The sequence below is a fragment of the Cornus florida genome, unplaced genomic scaffold (genome assembly GCF_030987335.1).
Source record: "Cornus florida cultivar Cherokee Brave unplaced genomic scaffold, ASM3098733v1 CherokeeBrave_3.0.0_Hap2_Chr08, whole genome shotgun sequence".
Taxonomy (NCBI): Eukaryota; Viridiplantae; Streptophyta; class Magnoliopsida; order Cornales; family Cornaceae; genus Cornus; species Cornus florida.
In genome coordinates, this window is record NW_026775578.1 from 18653604 (window position 1) to 18671434 (window position 17831).

Here is a 17831-nt window from a genome sequence, read left to right on the forward strand (position 1 = left end):
GATTCAACTTCATGTTGTACTTCTTCAAAGTATTGAAAACTTCCTGTAGGTACTTCGGATGATCTTCTTTCTTCACACTTTTAACCACCATGTCATCTATATATGCTTCAACTGTCTTTCCCAACAGATTATCGAATATCTTGTTGACAAGTCGTTGATAAGTAGCTCCAGCATTCTTCAGTCCGAAGGGCATGACCCTGTAACAATAAGTCCCCTTTTCTGTAATAAAAACAGTTTTTTCTTCATTTTCGGGGTCCATAGGAATCTGATTGTATCCCGAGTATGCATCTAGGAATGTCAACCTCTCATAGCCGGTGGTAGCATCAACCATCTGGTCTATCTTGGGCAAAGGGTAGCTATCTTTAGGGCTGGCTTTGTTTAGGTTGGTATAATTTACACAAACCCTCCACTTTCCATTCTTCTTTTGTACGACTACCACGTTCAACAACCACTGCGGATATTGTACTTCTTGAATGAAACCCGTTTGCAATAATTTGTTTACTTCTTCAACTGTAATGTGATTGCGTTTAGGGGCAAACCTTTGGTGTTTCTGCTTGACTGGTTTGAACTCCGAATCCACCTTTAGGCTATGGCAGGAAACTGTGGGATCGATCCCTACCATGTCCGAGTGATCCCATGCAAAGGCATCTGCATTGCTCCGGATGACATCATTTAATGCCTCCTTTTCTTCTGACGTGGAAAAAGAGCCTAGATAAGTAACCTTCTGAGGGTTGCCGAAGATAACTTCCACGGCTTCGAGGGTCTCCTTGGTGGGTTTCGCAATTTCCTCTTCCTCCTTTCCCTTAAGATACTTGGGCAATGGGCTTTGTAATTGCTATTTGGGTCCAGTTTTAGAAGCCTCACCTAGTTGCTGTTGAGTCGACATCCTCTTCGCCTCAACTTGTGTCAGCATATAGCATTCCTTCGCTGCGACTTGATCGCCCCACAGATTAATTACTTCTTTCCCGTCCGGAGATAAGCACCGCATCACCTGGTGGAGGGTGGACGGAACTCCTTTCATCCGATGTATCGAACCTCTTCCCATGATGAGATTGTAAGAATGATGGATCTCTGTTAAAACAAAGTTCTCCTTCAGAGTCCTCTTCGCCACGGTTACGGACAAATCTATTACTCCAAGGGGATCTACTCTTGTGCCATCGAATCCCATCAACGGGCTGGAGGTAGGTCGAATAGATGATGGCGTGATCTCTAACTGATCAAAGACCGTCTTTATGATTATGTTTGCGCTACTTCCTGGATCTACCAAAACCCTCCTGATCATACAATTGGCCACTAAAAGACTGATGACCAATGGATCCTCGTGGGGGAGTTGCACTCTGGATAGGTCGCCATCTCCGAATCCAATACTAATGCTACCAGAATTGATAGCATTGACCGAGGATATCTTCCTGAGCTTGTGGGTTGCCCTCAATCTGGACCTGTACACCTCCTCGGACTCTTGATCATCTTCAGACCTACCATGTATTGCATGGATAACTTTTACTTGCGTACCCTCTACCTTGCGGGGATAGACCTCGCGGGGTTTTGCATGCTCCTTTGTCATGAGGTAATTCGTCAACTCACCTCTGGCGATCATATTCTCCACCTGTCGCCTGAAGGATCGGCAATCGTTGGTTGAATGCCCATAATCTCGATGATGAGTGCAATGTTTGCTTTTGTCCCTTTATTCCAGGGGTTGCTTTATTGGCTGCGGAGTTGTAAACTTCGTCTTATTCTTTTGGAAGAGCCGAGCCAAGGTAGTTCGGAGAGGTGTAAATCCTTCCTCTACCCTTTGCCTTTTTTCTGGTGCCTGGGTGACTGGCGTTGAGGAACTTGGTTTTTTTGAATCTTTGGAGTTGGGATTCTTTCTCGAGGCTTGTTTTCCACTGTCACGAGGGTAGCGTGCTGCGCTCGGTGGGCTATATTTTCCTCAAGCCGAATGTAAATCTGGGCTCTGGCATTTAGAGTCTGCATGTCAGAAGAAGAATATTTGACTAGGGAAGTGTGGAACTTCGTCCCCTGAATCATTGCAAGTTTAAATGTCTCTATAGCAGTTGCGGGATGATAATCCGCTATTTCTGATGCCTCCATGTTAAATCTTGATAAGAAATCCTGCAATGTTTCCCCCCTTTTCTGCCTTACGGTGAAGAGGCTGGCAATATTCTTCTTTTGCTTTTTATTTCCGCAATACTGTGCCAGGAACATGGTGCATAGAGTTACGTAATCCGGGATGGATTTATGCGGTCTATTCCTGAACCACTCTAGTGCTGCTCCTGTCAAACTGGTAGGAAAAACTCTGCACATCCAAGGGTCATTACGATCATCCAAAGCCATCTTTTGAGCATAATGATCTAAGTGCCGAGAAGGATCCTCTGTTCCATCAGACTGGGTGAAAGAAGGCATGGTGAATTTCTTGGGCCTCTCTACCAGATACACATCGTGAGTGAAAGGAGTTTTGATTAAAGAATTTTTGTGTTCTCTAGCCATCTCGGCAGGTGTTTGAATCTTCAGGAGTCTCTTCTCGTCAAAGGCATCCTGAACACCTGCACCATTTAGGATTCCATTGGACCACACCGTAAGCTTATGGCTGGATTCGACTTGCTCATCCTGCGTGCGACGAGGGACATTATCTGAAGCCACAGCCTCGGATCTTGCCTTCCGTTGCTGCTGAACCTCATTCGGCTGAACCTCATTGGGTCGTGCCCCATTAAGTGGAACCCCATCAGGCGGAAGTCCAGTAATCGGAGGAATATTCTGACTAGGGGGAGCTGCTGTGTCACCCACTGGTGGCGGTGGTGCCAACTGGGCCAGCGTCGTTTGCAGAGCGTTATTCTGCCGTTAAAGCAAGGCGATCTGAGCTATGCTTGCTTCGTTTGCCTGACGAAGTACGTTAAATTGATGCAGAAACTCTTCACGCATCTTTTGCATCAACTCCGTCTGTTAATCTGTTGAAGATCCTCCGTTCGACATTCTGGACGGTTAGCTGCAGGATTCACTTGTGAAACAAAAACAAGAATGGGAATATATTTGCACACGATTCCCACAGACGGCGCCAAAGTGTAAGTGCAAAATTCTACTCAACCAATAACAATTGAGAAAAATAATACAACACACTCAAGAACAGTAAAAATAAATAAGAATAGTATCTAGAGAAGCGTAGAATTGCTTGGATCCCTTTATTGGAGGTCTGGGCCTCTATTTATATACAAAAGTTAGAAGAATTGTGGTAGGACTCGCATTACTTGTCTTCTAATTCTTTCCATATATCAATTTCTTTACAAATAGAATTCTTTCCTCTTTATAATTATTCCCTTTCCGGATTTTCCTTACACAGAACTTACTTCATTTGATGACTCTTTTTCCTTATAGGACCGGTTCCTTCTTTAAATGGATTTGGGCCGCATCTAACTTGGTACACATGCCTGCTGGCGTCTTGATTCGAGCTTTAGTAAAGCCCGTAGTTAGATAGCGGGAGTTTTGGGCTTATGAACAACTCAACTTAGGCTTCTGAAGAAATGGGTTTTAACCTTTATTGAAAATAAAGTTATATTTATGATGACGTGGATTGCTCTTATTGGAGGGAGATTTTTCCCTCCACAGTAGCCTATTGCATCTTCTAGTTGTAGGTCTCAGCTTATTCCGATGGCCATCTTTCCATCCCTTCTTCGCAACAATCATGAACTATCAGGAATCAATAGCCTATTGGGAGTAACGAAATTGTTAATTTTTATTTTTAGGAAAGTATATTGTTAATTTTTTGTTAAATATCTACTTTAGTCATTTTATTTTAAAAGTATCGAGTCTTAATAGAGAAATAAGTAAATTTCCTAAAATAATTAAAAGAATAGTAATGATACTCTGTCCGATCAAATTGGCCTACTCCTAGTCCGAATCCTATGTGTAATTGTCACATAATTACCTAAATCATTAATATTTATTTGCACATTAAAGATACCAAAAATAAATAAAAAAAATAAAAATGGAAAGAAGCTGAAGAGGTTTCGATGATTCCTCTTTGATTTCTCCACAATGGTATCTTTCTTTTCATTCTTTCTCTTTCTGACTCATGGTACTCTTTTCCACTTTGCAAAATTGAAGGGAAGATAAGAATTGAGAAGTCTTTATTGGTTCATAAAGTCAAAGGGGAAAATACATATAAACGTATATGTTGGCTTGAACAGAAAAAAATAAATCCTAATAAGATTGAAGGTATATATGTATTCATGTGTTTTTTTTTTTTTTTCAAAATATATTTTGGGTTATGTATATTGTATTAGTTTTGGGGATTTGATTAGGAAAAAAAAATAATAATAATAAACTTCAAAAGTTCATTACGAAATGGATCATATATGGGCTACTCTTTTAGCAGATCATATATAAGCAAAAAGTAATGTTGAATGGAATCACTTGGATGAACACAACTCACATTTATCAGAGGATATAATTGTTTGCATCCCCAAATCATTCATTAATTCTATTTCCATTATATGTAGTATTTACCAATATATAAGGAAAAGTTGAAGACAATGAAAACATTAATTTTTTAACATAAATCATATTGATCCATTTATTTGTATTTTTCACCAAAAAGAGATTTGAAAAAAAAAAAAAAAAAAAATTTTCCAAACACCAATAATTCAATCATAAAAGTTCAACCGTTTGCCGTCATAAAATAACATAAATACTGTATCTAAATCTAAGCCTTAATGGAATTTTTCATCTTTCATTTATACATTAGATTTCCAATTTAACTTAAAAGCAGTTATTTGTTTGCCAATAAGAAGATGACTCCAGCCGAGAATACAATAGAGACTTCTCAATCCTTTGTTTTCCCTTCAATTTTGCAAAGTAGAAAAGGGAACTGTGAGTCAAATAGAGAAAGAATGAAAACGAATATACCACTATGGAGAAATCAAAGGGGGATAGTCAAAACCTTATTTTTCGTATCTTTAGAAATATTAACGATTTAGGTAATTATGTGGCAATTAAACGTTGGATTCGGACTAGTAATAGGCCAATTTGATCGAACATAGTATCATTACTATTAAAATAAAGTTAATTAAATAATGTTTGTCGGATTAAATCATACGATTAGGATTAAAAGTGAGTATGCTAGTCTCTGTTCACCAGGGAGCAATTGAACACCATTGTTTCTATATATATGTAAAAATAATTTTAAAAATTCATATATATTATATAGGGCGGTCCAGGCCAGGGGCCATGTGCTCCCTAGGCATATGCTGGCTCTGCCCCTGGACCTTATGCTGTCTTTAGTGTACATGAATGGAATGAGAATGAGAATGAAATGGAATATCATTCTCATTATATTGTTTGGTTGTAAATATGAAATGTGTAAGAATTGAATGATAATAACCATTATAGTGTTTGGTTGGACCAATTTAATATTTTAAATGGAATAAATTTCAAATTGAGTTCTCCAAAATATCCCTCTTAATAACAAATAAATTAAATTAACAAAATGACATTATTTTATAATTTTTTAAAAATAAATGGTGGCAGTGGCAGTGGTGGTCACGATGGTGTGGTGGTGGAAAGCAGTAGCGGTGTAGGTGGTGGTGTTAGAATGCGGCAGTGGTGGCAATGGTGGAAGGCGACACCGACGGTATTGTTGGAAGGTGGCAGTGATGCTGGTGGAAGGTGGTGGCAGTAATGTGGTGGTGGTGGAATGTAGTGGAGTTAACGGTGGTGGAAGATGGTGATGGTGTTGGAAGGTGGTGACGGTAGTGGTGAAAGGTAGTGGTGGTAGTGGAAGACAGTAACGGTGGTGGTGGTGGAAAATGGTGATGGTGGTGTTGGTGGAAGAAGGTGGTGGTGGTTAAAGGCGGTGGTGCTGGTGGAAGGTGGTGACAGTAGTGGAAGGAGATGGCACTTGTGATGGTGGAAGGTGGTGGAAGGTGGTGGAAAGTGATGGATATGGTGGTGGTGAAAGGTGGTGGCAGTGGTGGCGGTGGTGCTGGTGGAAGGTGGTGACAGTAGTGGAAGGCGATGGCACTTGTGATGGTGGAAGGTGGTGGCGGTGGTGGAAAGCGATGGATATGGTGGTGGTGAAAGGTGGTGACAGTGGTGACGGCGACGGTGGTGGAAGGTGGCTGCAGTGATGGAAGGCGGTGGAGCTGGTGGTGGTGGTAGTGGAAGGTGGTGACAACAGTGGAAAGCGGTGGCGGTAGCATTGGTGGTGGTGGAAGTGGTGGAAGGTGATGGCGCTGGTGATGGTGGAAGTGGTGGAAGACGGTAGTGGTGGTGGAAGTGATGGAAGACGGTAGCGGTGGTGGAAGGCAATGGTGGTGGTGAAAGATGGTGGCGATGGTGGTGAAAGGTGGCGACAGTGATGGAAGGTGGTGGCGGTGGGAGACGGTAGCAATGGTGAAAGTCGGTGGCAGCAACGGTGGTGAAAGGTGGTGGTTGTGGTGAAAAGCATTGTGAAAGGCGATGGCGGTGGTGGTAGTGGTGGTTGGGGCAAATGAAGGAAGTGTCGGTGGTGAAAGGAGGTGGTAGTGGTGGTGGTGGTGGTAAGTGGTGGACGATGGTAAAAGTCAGTGGCGGTGGTGGTGGTAGAAGGCGGTGGTAGTGGTGGTGGTGGTGAAAGGCGTTGGTGGTTGTGGTAGAAAGTAGTGGTTTTTAGACTTGGAACATGAATGTCTTTTGGGAAGTTGATTTTTTTAAAAAAAAATTACTTGTAAATGGAATGGTCATTCCATAAGTTTAGTTGTGGAATGAATTTTCATTCCAATGGAAATGACCATTCTCACTTTAAATTGCATACTAAACAAATGAATGGTTGGAATGGGCATTACATTTTATTCTATTCCTGCACACCAAACGTAGTATTAGTGTTATGTTTGGTTGGAGGGAGGAATTAAGGATGAGAGATGGGATAAAATAACTTTTCCGTGTTTGATTGGAATGTTGGAAAAGATGGAGGATGCAAAGAGGCTCCTTTGTATTTTTCTGTCTGTCCAAAATTGGGACGAAGAGGATATGGAAAAAAGTAATAACTGTTCTATTTCTAACCTTCCTAAAAAATTGGAATATATATAGAATTTTTAGAATTTTTAAAAATAATAAGGGTATATTAGTACAAATAATATAAAACTTATGTTTCTTTTCCTTCCGATTAAAAAAAAAAAAGGACATCTCAACCATCATTTTTATTATCCATTCAATTCAACCAAACAAAAAGTGAGAGAGACACATTCCCTCTACTAAGAATATCTCATCCATCTCTTCCTTCTCCCTTTCATCCCTCCAACCAAATGAAGCATAAATATTTACGATGTATTAGTTTATATAATGAAGTTATACTAATAAAATAATGGATAAATTACACATGATCAAATTGTTAATGGATAAATTACACATAATCAAATTGTTGTTAGAAACTGGAGGACATGCGATGGTGCTTCTTAAGTAGGGATGGCAACGGGGCAAGTTTGGAACGGAGTTTGCTAAACCTTATTCCGCCTTATTAAAAATCATCCATACTAACTCCACTCTTATTTCGGGACGGGTTTTAAATTGGTATAATATCTTCGCCTCGATGGGTTAAATGGAGTACCGGTTCCGTCCCATTATCTCTTTTAACGGCGGGATGGGTACGAGACGGATTATACCAATTTTAGACAAAACTAGCCCAAATTTTTGTTGACGAAATCGCCACATCACCTGTTTATGTGGCATCTCCTTGACAGATTCTCCGTATCACCTGCTTATGTGGCACCACCTCTCTCAATAGGCACACCTGGGCAGAATCTGTCTGGCGTGTCATTGAGAAAAAGGGAACAGTAGTTCTGGGCTGCTCATCCCATAACTGGAAATACTGGCAAGGAAGGGGTCGCTACCCTTCACTCCTTTAAGGACGTACCCCTCTCCAATCGGATGGGTCCCTCCTCGTTATATTATTACAGCTCAAGGTCCCTTCCTGCAGACAGGACCTCGGGCGCATGATTACCTCTGTTACCTCGAGCCACCCTCGTCCTGAATTTGAGAGGACCTCGAAGTCTGACCACCTCGAATTCCCGATCTGGGATCTGAAGGAAATTCGAGGACCAATGTCTGATCACCCCGAGCTCTTCCCACTCTGAACTAATAGGAGTCTCGGGGGACCATAATTTGAACTGGATCTCGCGAGGTCGAGAAGGCAATACCTTGAGGAGATCCATTCTTTACTTTCAAATTCGGGAGTATGAGGAAGTGTGGACAGGTGGCTGGGATTCAAGGGTTCGCCTTTCGCAGGCCAACGATACCCAAGGTCGAGCTCTAGATGGGACTAAAAGAGGCTATTAATTATGAAAGACAGCTGACATGACCTGTATTAATGAGGGAGCGCCATTTTCCCTTTAGACTGGGGGGCAAAATAGCTTTTCTCCTCTGGACTGAAGGGGGAAGGTACCTCCACCCGATGAGCAATGTCCCATCTGTCAGAAGGAGGGGTCCTCGACCCCTCGGACAAGAAGGAATTCACCTCTATAACTGACGGATATTGACCGTTCGGAAGCATTATAAATAGGAGAAGTTAATTAACCTTAAAAGCAGAGTTAAGAGGTTCTCAACAACCAATCACCGCCGAGCTCGAACTTACTGGGTATCGCCATACATTGCCTTCCCTTTCTCAATCCCTGGGTTCCAGGGAATCCTTTGTGTTGCTTGGGTCCGCACTTGGATACTGATCTCAGCACTCCCGGCTCACGTGGAATATAATCCTCATCCTACTCACGAACTACCATCAACAATTTTTAAATAAATAAATAAAGAAAAGACCTACTCGTACTAGTTTATGACTTTCTTACGCAGTTTATATGTAGATATTATGCGTCTCAGAATTGATGATAACCGTGTCATGATCATAATGTTACTTGTATATTAAGCGGTGTTTCTGACCTTCTTACCCAGTTTATATGTAAAAATCATGCATTTGAGAATTTGAAATTACCAGCTAATGTCTTATTGCTTAAAGGAGTTGAGATTATGCCTTATATATATAATCAATCAAAATTTCAAAACTCACATAAACATATGGGAAATCCACAAGTATAATTTCAATTCAAAATTTTTCTTTAATCAATATAAAATAAAATAGTCAAAAAAAAAAAACGTCTTGGTTCAGATTACAACGTTGACCATCTATGATAGTTAGTGAAGTGAGAGATGGGTCAATTTATTACACACATATAACTAAAAGGGAGATAACTATAATTATTCAAAATACATGGGAGCTAAGTATAATAAATCCTAACTATAAGAAAGATAAGTGTAATTTTTCCTAAAAAATACATTAAGTCTATTTCCCTTCATTCTTACCCAGTAAAGAAAAGTGTCCCCTTGTCACCTTTTTTAAAAATAAATTTTGTAATTTAAAATAAACAATTCAATTTTAAATAAAATTTGTAATTTTTTTTATAAGATAATCAAATATTTAACAATCATAATAATGAATATATTTTTAAAATTATCAAAAAAAATAAAGGAAAAAAGTTGTAGTTAATATAATAATATTTATTTATATATTAATTACTCCTTCCGTCTCAAATTAAATGTTTGAGAATCTAACTTTTTAATATGATGGATTTAATATATATTTTTTTTGTTGTATTGGTACTTTGGTAGTGAATGGATTACTAAATATGTTCATCGTGGATCCACATGATGTGATGGCTTACTTTTTATAAGTTCAATGTAAAAATGTTAAATTAATAATAATATAAAAAATAGTACTTTTAACTTTTCAAATGTGATATTTATTTTGAGACAACAAAAATGAAAATGTAGACATTTAATTTGAGACGAGGGAGTATTAATTAGGTTAATTAAGAGCTTTTGCGAATTTTGTGCTATGTTTGGTAGGAAGAAAATAAGAGGTGTGGAGACAAAATAGGAATAAAGGAAGTTCGATAAAGATGATACCCATCCTTCCTCTTTTACAAATATTTATCCGTCAAAAACTAAACGGGAAGAAAGAAGGGAAAACAAGTGCATTATTATAGAAGTTTTAAATTAAATAGTATCATAAATTATACAACTTTTAAATGACAGTACCATACTCTATAAATTACAATATTATAAATATTATTGAATATAATAATGGTAAAAATAATGAAAACTTTCTCCTTTCTTCTCTCTTAACTAACATAGTAAATTATGACTTTATTTTCTTATCTTTTTTTATCTAACTGAATAAAATAAGAAAATACACAATCTCTTCCTAAGATGTTTTATCCATCCCTTATTCTTTCCCTTCCATCTAATTTTCTATCTTCTTTCATATGGAACAAAGTGTTAAACTATTTTCTAAACTCGGCCTCCAATCAAATTAGGATAACGGGACGGGACGCGATGAAATGGGTTAAATAGTTTAATACAAAATGCTAATTATGATTTTTATTTTTTTAATACATTAGATAAATTCAAGTGTAATTTTTTTTTAAAGGATCCAAGTGAATTTAAGAAATCTATTAAAGAATTGTTTTTCTTATTAAAATCATATATATTTTGTTCCTTTTTGAGTATATTTTTTAAATTTCACTTGACCAGATTCCAATTCACATGCTGACAAGAGTACCACCTTGAAATAATGCAGACAATTGAGAAATTGAGACTATTGTACCCAACCAATTGCAACAAGACAAGACTCTGTTTGGATGCCCGGAAAATCGGGGGAAGTGAGAATCACCTGAGTATAGTAATTAACAGCAACGGAGTAAAAAAAGGAAAGGGATAGTAGTTTTTTACACAATCAACCGATTAGATACAGAGTATTTTGTTCATCAAGTATTACCAACAAACGTTCATCAACCTCTCTACCAGGTGTCCTCGTTCATCCCCTCCCTATCTCTCTGAAATAGAAATAGAAACAGAAATAGAAACCATAGCCAAGAATCGAGAGAAGCTAGGCTTTGTCGATATACACACAAATATATATATATATATATATATATATATAATCTAGAGAGAGAAAATGTCTCAGAACGGCAAATTGATGCCGAATCTAGACCTAAAGAGTACCAAACTCCTCAACTTAACCGTTCTCCAGCGAATCGATCCATTCATCGAAGAGATTCTCATCACTGCTGCTCATGTCACCTTCTACCAATTCAACATCGAGCTCAGCCAATGGGTTAGTCAAATCCCTAAACCTCTTATGATACATAAATGTATATGTTCATATAAAAGTTCCGTGATTGCTCTATTTATGTATGCGATTCATGCATTTGCAGAGTCGCAAGGATGTTGAAGGATCTCTGTTCGTCGTAAAGAGGTAAAGATTCGATCTTTCAATAAAAAAGGGTTTTCAAAAGGTTGGGTTTGTGGGTTTAATTTTAAAGGGTTCGATGAATTTGGTGTTGGTTTTGCATTCACAATGTTTTTACTCGGATTCAATTTAACTGGATTATCTTGTGTAGAGTAGTGTAAATTGTGAATTTTTAGATAAAGCTCTTTTTGGTGGCTATCTCAGGAATACACAACCCCGATTCCAGTTTATTGTAATGAACCGGAGAAATACAGGTTAGTACTTCACATTTTGATCTATATTCTTTTTATATTATATAGTTGTACTCCATATAGAGAATAGTGTGGATTTGTGAATGTAGTTTGACAGAAAGATGTTTTGGTTTATTTTTCCTCTACTGTCAATAATAAACTTAAATTATTATGGGCATTAGATATGCATCAAATCATTGTATTTGGGAATGTACAAAACATAAGAGGAAAATTGCCTAAATATTAGACACTCGAGCTTGAATCAGAGAACGAGCGAGGTAGTCACCAAAAAAGAACAAGGAAATTTAATTTCTAAGTATGTTTCTATGACCTTTCTTTAGTCACTATACATTACAGACATAGTCAAAATAGATGCTACATGTTGTAGCGCTTCGTTTGGCTTTGTTTGTCGTAACAATCATTTGTTCTCAAATTTGAAAAATTTAGAAACGATGTTTCAGGTGACCTCAAATGGAACTTGATATGAGTAATGGTATGTTCCCATATTAAACGAAAGGAGTTGAGGGTATGTTCCCATAGCACGATACGTGCTAATTTCCACTCTTTAGGATTTATTTGACCAGAATATTCTTGTTCTTTCAAACTCAAAATAATTGAAGACAACCTTGTACTTTAACTCTTCTCAAAATCAGCCCCAAAAATCAAATGATCATTGTTTTTGTCCAACCATGATAGATACTGTAAGTATATTTCCCTTGACTTAGTTTATCGAATGCATCGTGTTTAACATCAATGAATCAAAAGATCGAGATCCTCATCTTTTATAATGAAAAGAGAGAACCTTAGATTTAGTTCTCAATATGACTCTAGTGTCTAAAGATATTGCGTAACTTAAAGGGGCCTCATTAACCTCTCTGTTGTGCAGGGGTTTGAGACTTTAGACAAGTTGAAATAATCATGCACAGTTTTTTTATTGCCCTTGGAAATTTAACATTTTCCTAGAAGTTCATATGATGCTTTTCATATAAACATGCTCCTTCAATTGCATTAAAAGGTGTCAATATGTTTGCATGAGCCAGATAATTTAGTGGAGAATCTCTTGGGAGATTTTGAATATGAAGTCCAGGTTCCGTATCTATTATATAGAAATGCATCCCAAGAAGTAAATGGTATATGGTTCTACAATGCACGCGAATGTGAAGAGGTTGCAAATCTCTTTAACAGGTACTATTGTTCTCCTACAACTTCGGTTTTTTCTAATTCTTATATATAGATATTACTTCGGTAATACATTCACACATTGCGACTCATTAGATAGAAGCTTAAGAATGTGCTTGCTTGATATCTTTGGTCGACAATGAACTTGATGGGCTCATGTTGTCTATTGACTTAAGTCGGTGGCTAGAGGAGCGGTGTCTTCTAAATTTATGGAATTAATGCCAAACATGATTATATAATAAAAATAATATTGATTTGTTACTTAAGTACTTCCATTATTCATGTTTTGTGCATGACCAGGATATTGAATGCATACTCCAAGGTGCCTCCAAAGTCACAGGTATCATCTACTAAAAGGTAATAATTTACTCATGCTCTTTGATAATAGATAAAGTTATGTTCTTTGCAGTGAAAAAAGTGTAGGTCGTTTCATTTGTTAGTTTTTGTATTTTGTGGTTGATTTCAAGATCGGTTTTGGCGATCTTACTTGGGTAAATATAAAACGAAGTGGATTGAATGACATGATTAAATGGAAAGTGGTCCCTATATGTTTGCTTTGGTGCATTAGGAAGGGATCAAATAGGATTTTTAAGAACCAAGATCTTCCAATTGCTAAGCTCACAATAAATTTTGTCCAATGGCTCTTCAGATGGCCGTCTCTTATTGTATATGGTGTTAGATACTCTTTCTTTGATTTTATTTGTTGTTGCTCTTTGGCTGTAGCTATAACTAGTAAAATCTACTTAAACCTACGTAAAGTCTATGTCATTCTTCTTTAAATTTGCTATTTGTTGAGTATCTTGGGCACTCAATCACATTTGATGCACAAAATAGGTCCCAATTTACCCAAGTTCCAATTTTACTGAGACTTGGGAACATTTTATTTTCCAATTTTGACTTCCAACCTTCAGTTTTCTTGCTTAAGAGGTTTCTGATTGGAACATGTTCATACCTCCTCTTTTCTCCTGTCAATATTTTCTTAATTTGGGTGATGTGATTATGTTTGCTTCCGTTACGTGTGCTTCTCTTTGTTTAGAACACATGCAGTGTCACTAGTTCAGTGTCTCTGCTGCTGCTTTAAGCATCAAGGTGATGATAGAGATCTACATGTCCTATGTTACCTGAACTCAAGTATGTGAGTCAGATGCGGATACATATCCAAGCATTAGACATATCAAATTTCCAACTAGAAGGACACAGGGACACTATTACATATCATATTATCATATACTTTTATAAATATAATAAAGTAGTTTTTTTTTTCCGTAGTTGTTAACTCATACAACCCCCCCCCCCCCCCCCCCCCCCCCCCCCCCCCCCCCCAAGGAATTGTTTGCACCAAGAGGGTTCGAAGAATAAAATAGTTTCTTTATGTTACATAGTAATTAATATAGGCTTTTCACTTGTTTTGAAGCAATAATATATTAAAATTGAATAATTGGATACGCTTTTTAGGTGCATGTCCAACAAAAAATATCGGACACATATTCCACACCAAATCTGAGTATTGTGTGCCTTCACCTACTTTGAAGAGTCCATGTAATATAAATTCCAGCTCTCATTATAAAACTGGTGTGCTTTTTATTTATTATCTTCACGTTGTGCTGTAATCCGTTTTTAAATGTCATTCCCTCTATTGTGTGCTTTGGCTATTTCTAGAAAGTTGAGACCTGTGACACAACTTAAGTATCAGTTGCTATCAATTTTTAAAAAGATATATTCTATCTCTGCTTCACTGCAGTGAGTTTGAAGAACTTGAAGCAGTCCCAACTATGGCGGTAATGGAAGGTCCTCTGGAGCCATCATCATTGACCGCCTCCAATGTCACAGATGTTCCTGATGACCCTTCATTTGTGAACTTTTTCAGTGTACGTATTTTTCTAAGGAGTATCCATATACATTTGATTTGATTATTTATTTATTTTTTCTCAAAGAGGTGTTGCCCCAGATTTCCTGATTTGCCATCTTGAAGGTTTGAGCTCTTTGCACTCTACTAGCCATTTAATTGACTCATTCAAAATTAGACATCTAGTCTATGAAGTAGTGATTTAGCTTCCCTGAATTTAATTTCAACGAAAGTTCTTCACTGTAATTAAGTTTCCCTTTTATTGTGACATGTGAGTTTTCAATTTCCATTGTACTCAGGGCCATGCATGTGTATGTATATGTATTTCTATTTTAAGCTGATAAAGATACCTCTTATATGACCTGGTAAAAGGACCTTCATTTAAAGCAGTGCTTCACATATTTCCAAGCTCAAATTATTCTGGATTGAAATCATATTTTTATGATCCTCTATCTCTCTCTCTCTCTCTCTCTTTTGTGTGTGTGCGGGTGAGTGACTTATTGTTCATACAGAATGTTCTTCGGCACAAGCATACATCGTTTCATGAATTAATTTTATAAAGTCATTATTTTCAATATGTTTAGGGACAGTAACTGTAATCTTGTAGTCACCGTGACTGAATACTCGAACCATATTTTTACAGGCAGCTATGAATATTGGGAGTGCTTCAAACGCAGCAATGACTGGGCTGCCTTACCAGTCCTCTGCATCAATCCCTCCTTCCCATTCACCCAGTGTTGTTCCTCCCACTCTTCCAACCATCCAGGTAATATCTCCGCCTCTGCCAACATCTACCCCAATGCCACCCAATGATACTCCTGAACCCAGCAGCAGCAGCAACCGGGCCACTAATCTTGTAAAGCCATCTATATTTTTTGGTCCTCCATCCTCTTCTGCGCTTATGATGCCTCCTGCTCCATCCATGCCTACTGCTCCTCCACTTCATCCTATTGGGAATCTACAACGTCCGTATGGTTCTCCATTGCTTCAACCTTTTCCACCACCTACCCCCCCACCATCTCTTACTCCAACTCCTGTTCCTACCACAAACTATGGGCCAGTTATTACCAGAGAAAAAGTCCGCGAATCACTTTTGATGCTTGTTCAGGTATGTTTCTTCTGACCTTCCTAATCATTCAGCTGTATATTCTTTTTGTCCACTTGGTTTCCAACTGGGTTTGCCCATCGAATTAATGGATGCTTGTGGTTGGGAAATTTAGTTTTGTATGCACTGTCAAGCGCCTGAAGCTATTAATAATTAGTAATGAAATTATTGCATGTCTCTAATTTTATTCCTTTTTGATAAGGTTTTTTTTATTTGGATAAGTAAATAAATTTGATGAGAGTGTACCGTTGAAAATCATACTTCCTTGTTTTACAACGTCTTGTTTCACTTTTCCTATTAGCCTCTTTGGAATATCCACATACTATAAATGGTTTGATTTGCAATCAACTTAGGAAAATCAGGTTGCTTATCCAAGGTTTTTACGTGAAGTTTGCAAGGTGGACAAAATCTTATCAAGAGTGCACATTTAAGGAGTTTAGGTATCCAAAGTCGGGGGATAGTATTGAAATGGAATCTGGGGGTGGGATGGCTGGGCTCAATTCTTGTCTTTGCTCCCTCCTAGCATGGTATTCTTATTTTTGGCACTAGCCCTGACAACAAGCATCTGTAGGCTAATCCAAAAAGCTTATAATTTTTCTGACTTTTTCTTTAAATCTTTCGTGATGGAAGAAAGTAAATTAGTTGCAGAAAAAAAGTGAAGGAAAAGAAAGTAAATTGGATTGGATATGTGCGACTTGCCTATCAAAAAATATATATATATACACATACACACAATGTGCTAGGAATAAGAATGTCTAAGTTGGATTTTGTATTAGCAATCATAACTTCTCAATGCTAGAAAAAAGCCTTCACCAAACAATGGTTGGATTTTACTCTAAAAAGGAATAATAGCAGTGTGCTGTGGAGGATGATTACTTAATTCTTAGGACAGTGCAGTTTTTTTTTGTAGTTGTCTTCTGTATTGACTTCATTTCTCCTACAACTGCAGCTTTTGATTCATCTCTCTGAATAAGTGTTGTGATCCTTTCTACGATTTGATGTGATATGAAATTAATAAGTATTCATTCATTGATGGAAACTGGATTAAGTGATGCGTGTTTCATATAGTTGTGTTTGATCAATAAAATTAAAAATCTAATTGCACCTGGTAATTGTTTGATTCCTTTGCCCATGCATTACCGTTAGGGATGGAAAAACTTTCCTCATCCGATCGGTGTCATAGCTGTCTTTAGGCTATCATCCTTTATGAATATCATGAATGAGTGAGATGCTACCATTGTATGTTCTGCACATATCTAAATTTAGTGCTCTACTCTATTTTTGTGTGTTTATTTTCCTTAATTTTCTGTCATTGGCTATTTGTTTGTTAGGACAATCAATTCATTGACATGGTTTATCGGGCGCTGGTGAACGCGCACAACTCCTGAGCATATGAAGAACCAGCACTGCTTCGTGGAATTTCCATTGTCCTGCGAAGAATGAAGTTTTGTCTATTTTGTAGATTTTTTGGCAAACTACGAGATTGTGTGAAGACCTATAAAGTGTAGCAACATATTTCACCAGCTAAATAGAAATACATGAATTTATGTATTGAGATATATAACATTGTAATTGTGGTCACAAAAATATCTCCCATGGTAGGCATGCCAATTCAAATTGAGACGGGTGTTGGGTTTTTTCAGGTATTCAAATTTTATCGAGTCCAAGGAGGATGGTGCCCTTCAAATACTTCAAAAGTTTAAAGTTCCTTAAGTTTGCTGGCACACAAATTTGATAGTTAAAAATTTCATGATCTTCAAAATACTTTTTTGAAGTTCAACGACTCTCGACCCTATCGAGATATGAGCGAATGGTCGTGAACGTCACTTGATTTTTCATCCTATGTTAATCCTCTATGCTTTTTTTTCTCTTTACTTTTTCTCTCTAACATAGAGCCAATTAATCCAACAATTCTCATCCTTGCATTTATTCTCACGTATTTTTATCCCATTCTCTAAAAAATCAAAAACTAATTTTCTTTTACAATAGACCATTCTGTGAATGAATTTTGCCGAGGAGAGAGAGAGGAAACAAACGTTGGAACCTTGGTCAAGATTATTTGGCTTGGTGGAAAATTAGGGTTGCTGGATATCAAATACACATTGTGACATTAGTATTATTTCATTTCAAACTTGCAACAGATTTCTTCAGCTTCACGGGCTTCATAACATTCATGGTTTACGATGCGAACAATATTAACTTGAG

General features: G+C 37.6%; 2 protein-coding genes across 2 annotated transcripts; one reads left to right on the top strand and one right to left on the bottom strand.

The window, feature by feature from the left end:
- Window positions 1–835: 835 nt before the first annotated feature.
- Window positions 836–1597, bottom strand: LOC132269811 (uncharacterized). The gene has a single exon (XM_059771053.1). The coding sequence runs from the start codon at window positions 1595–1597 to the stop codon at window positions 836–838; it is 762 nt and encodes a 253-aa protein (XP_059627036.1).
- A 9023-nt stretch (window positions 1598–10620) lies between these two features.
- LOC132270555 (mRNA-decapping enzyme-like protein) lies at window positions 10621–17278 on the top strand. The gene is made up of 8 exons (XM_059771734.1): window positions 10621–11131; window positions 11232–11272; window positions 11471–11520; window positions 12537–12681; window positions 12976–13032; window positions 14417–14543; window positions 15165–15629; window positions 16958–17278. Exons 1-8 carry the CDS (start codon window positions 10973–10975, stop codon window positions 17012–17014), a joined length of 1101 nt encoding a protein of 366 aa, XP_059627717.1. The 5' UTR covers window positions 10621–10972; the 3' UTR covers window positions 17015–17278.
- The last annotated feature ends 553 nt before the right edge of the window (window positions 17279–17831 follow it).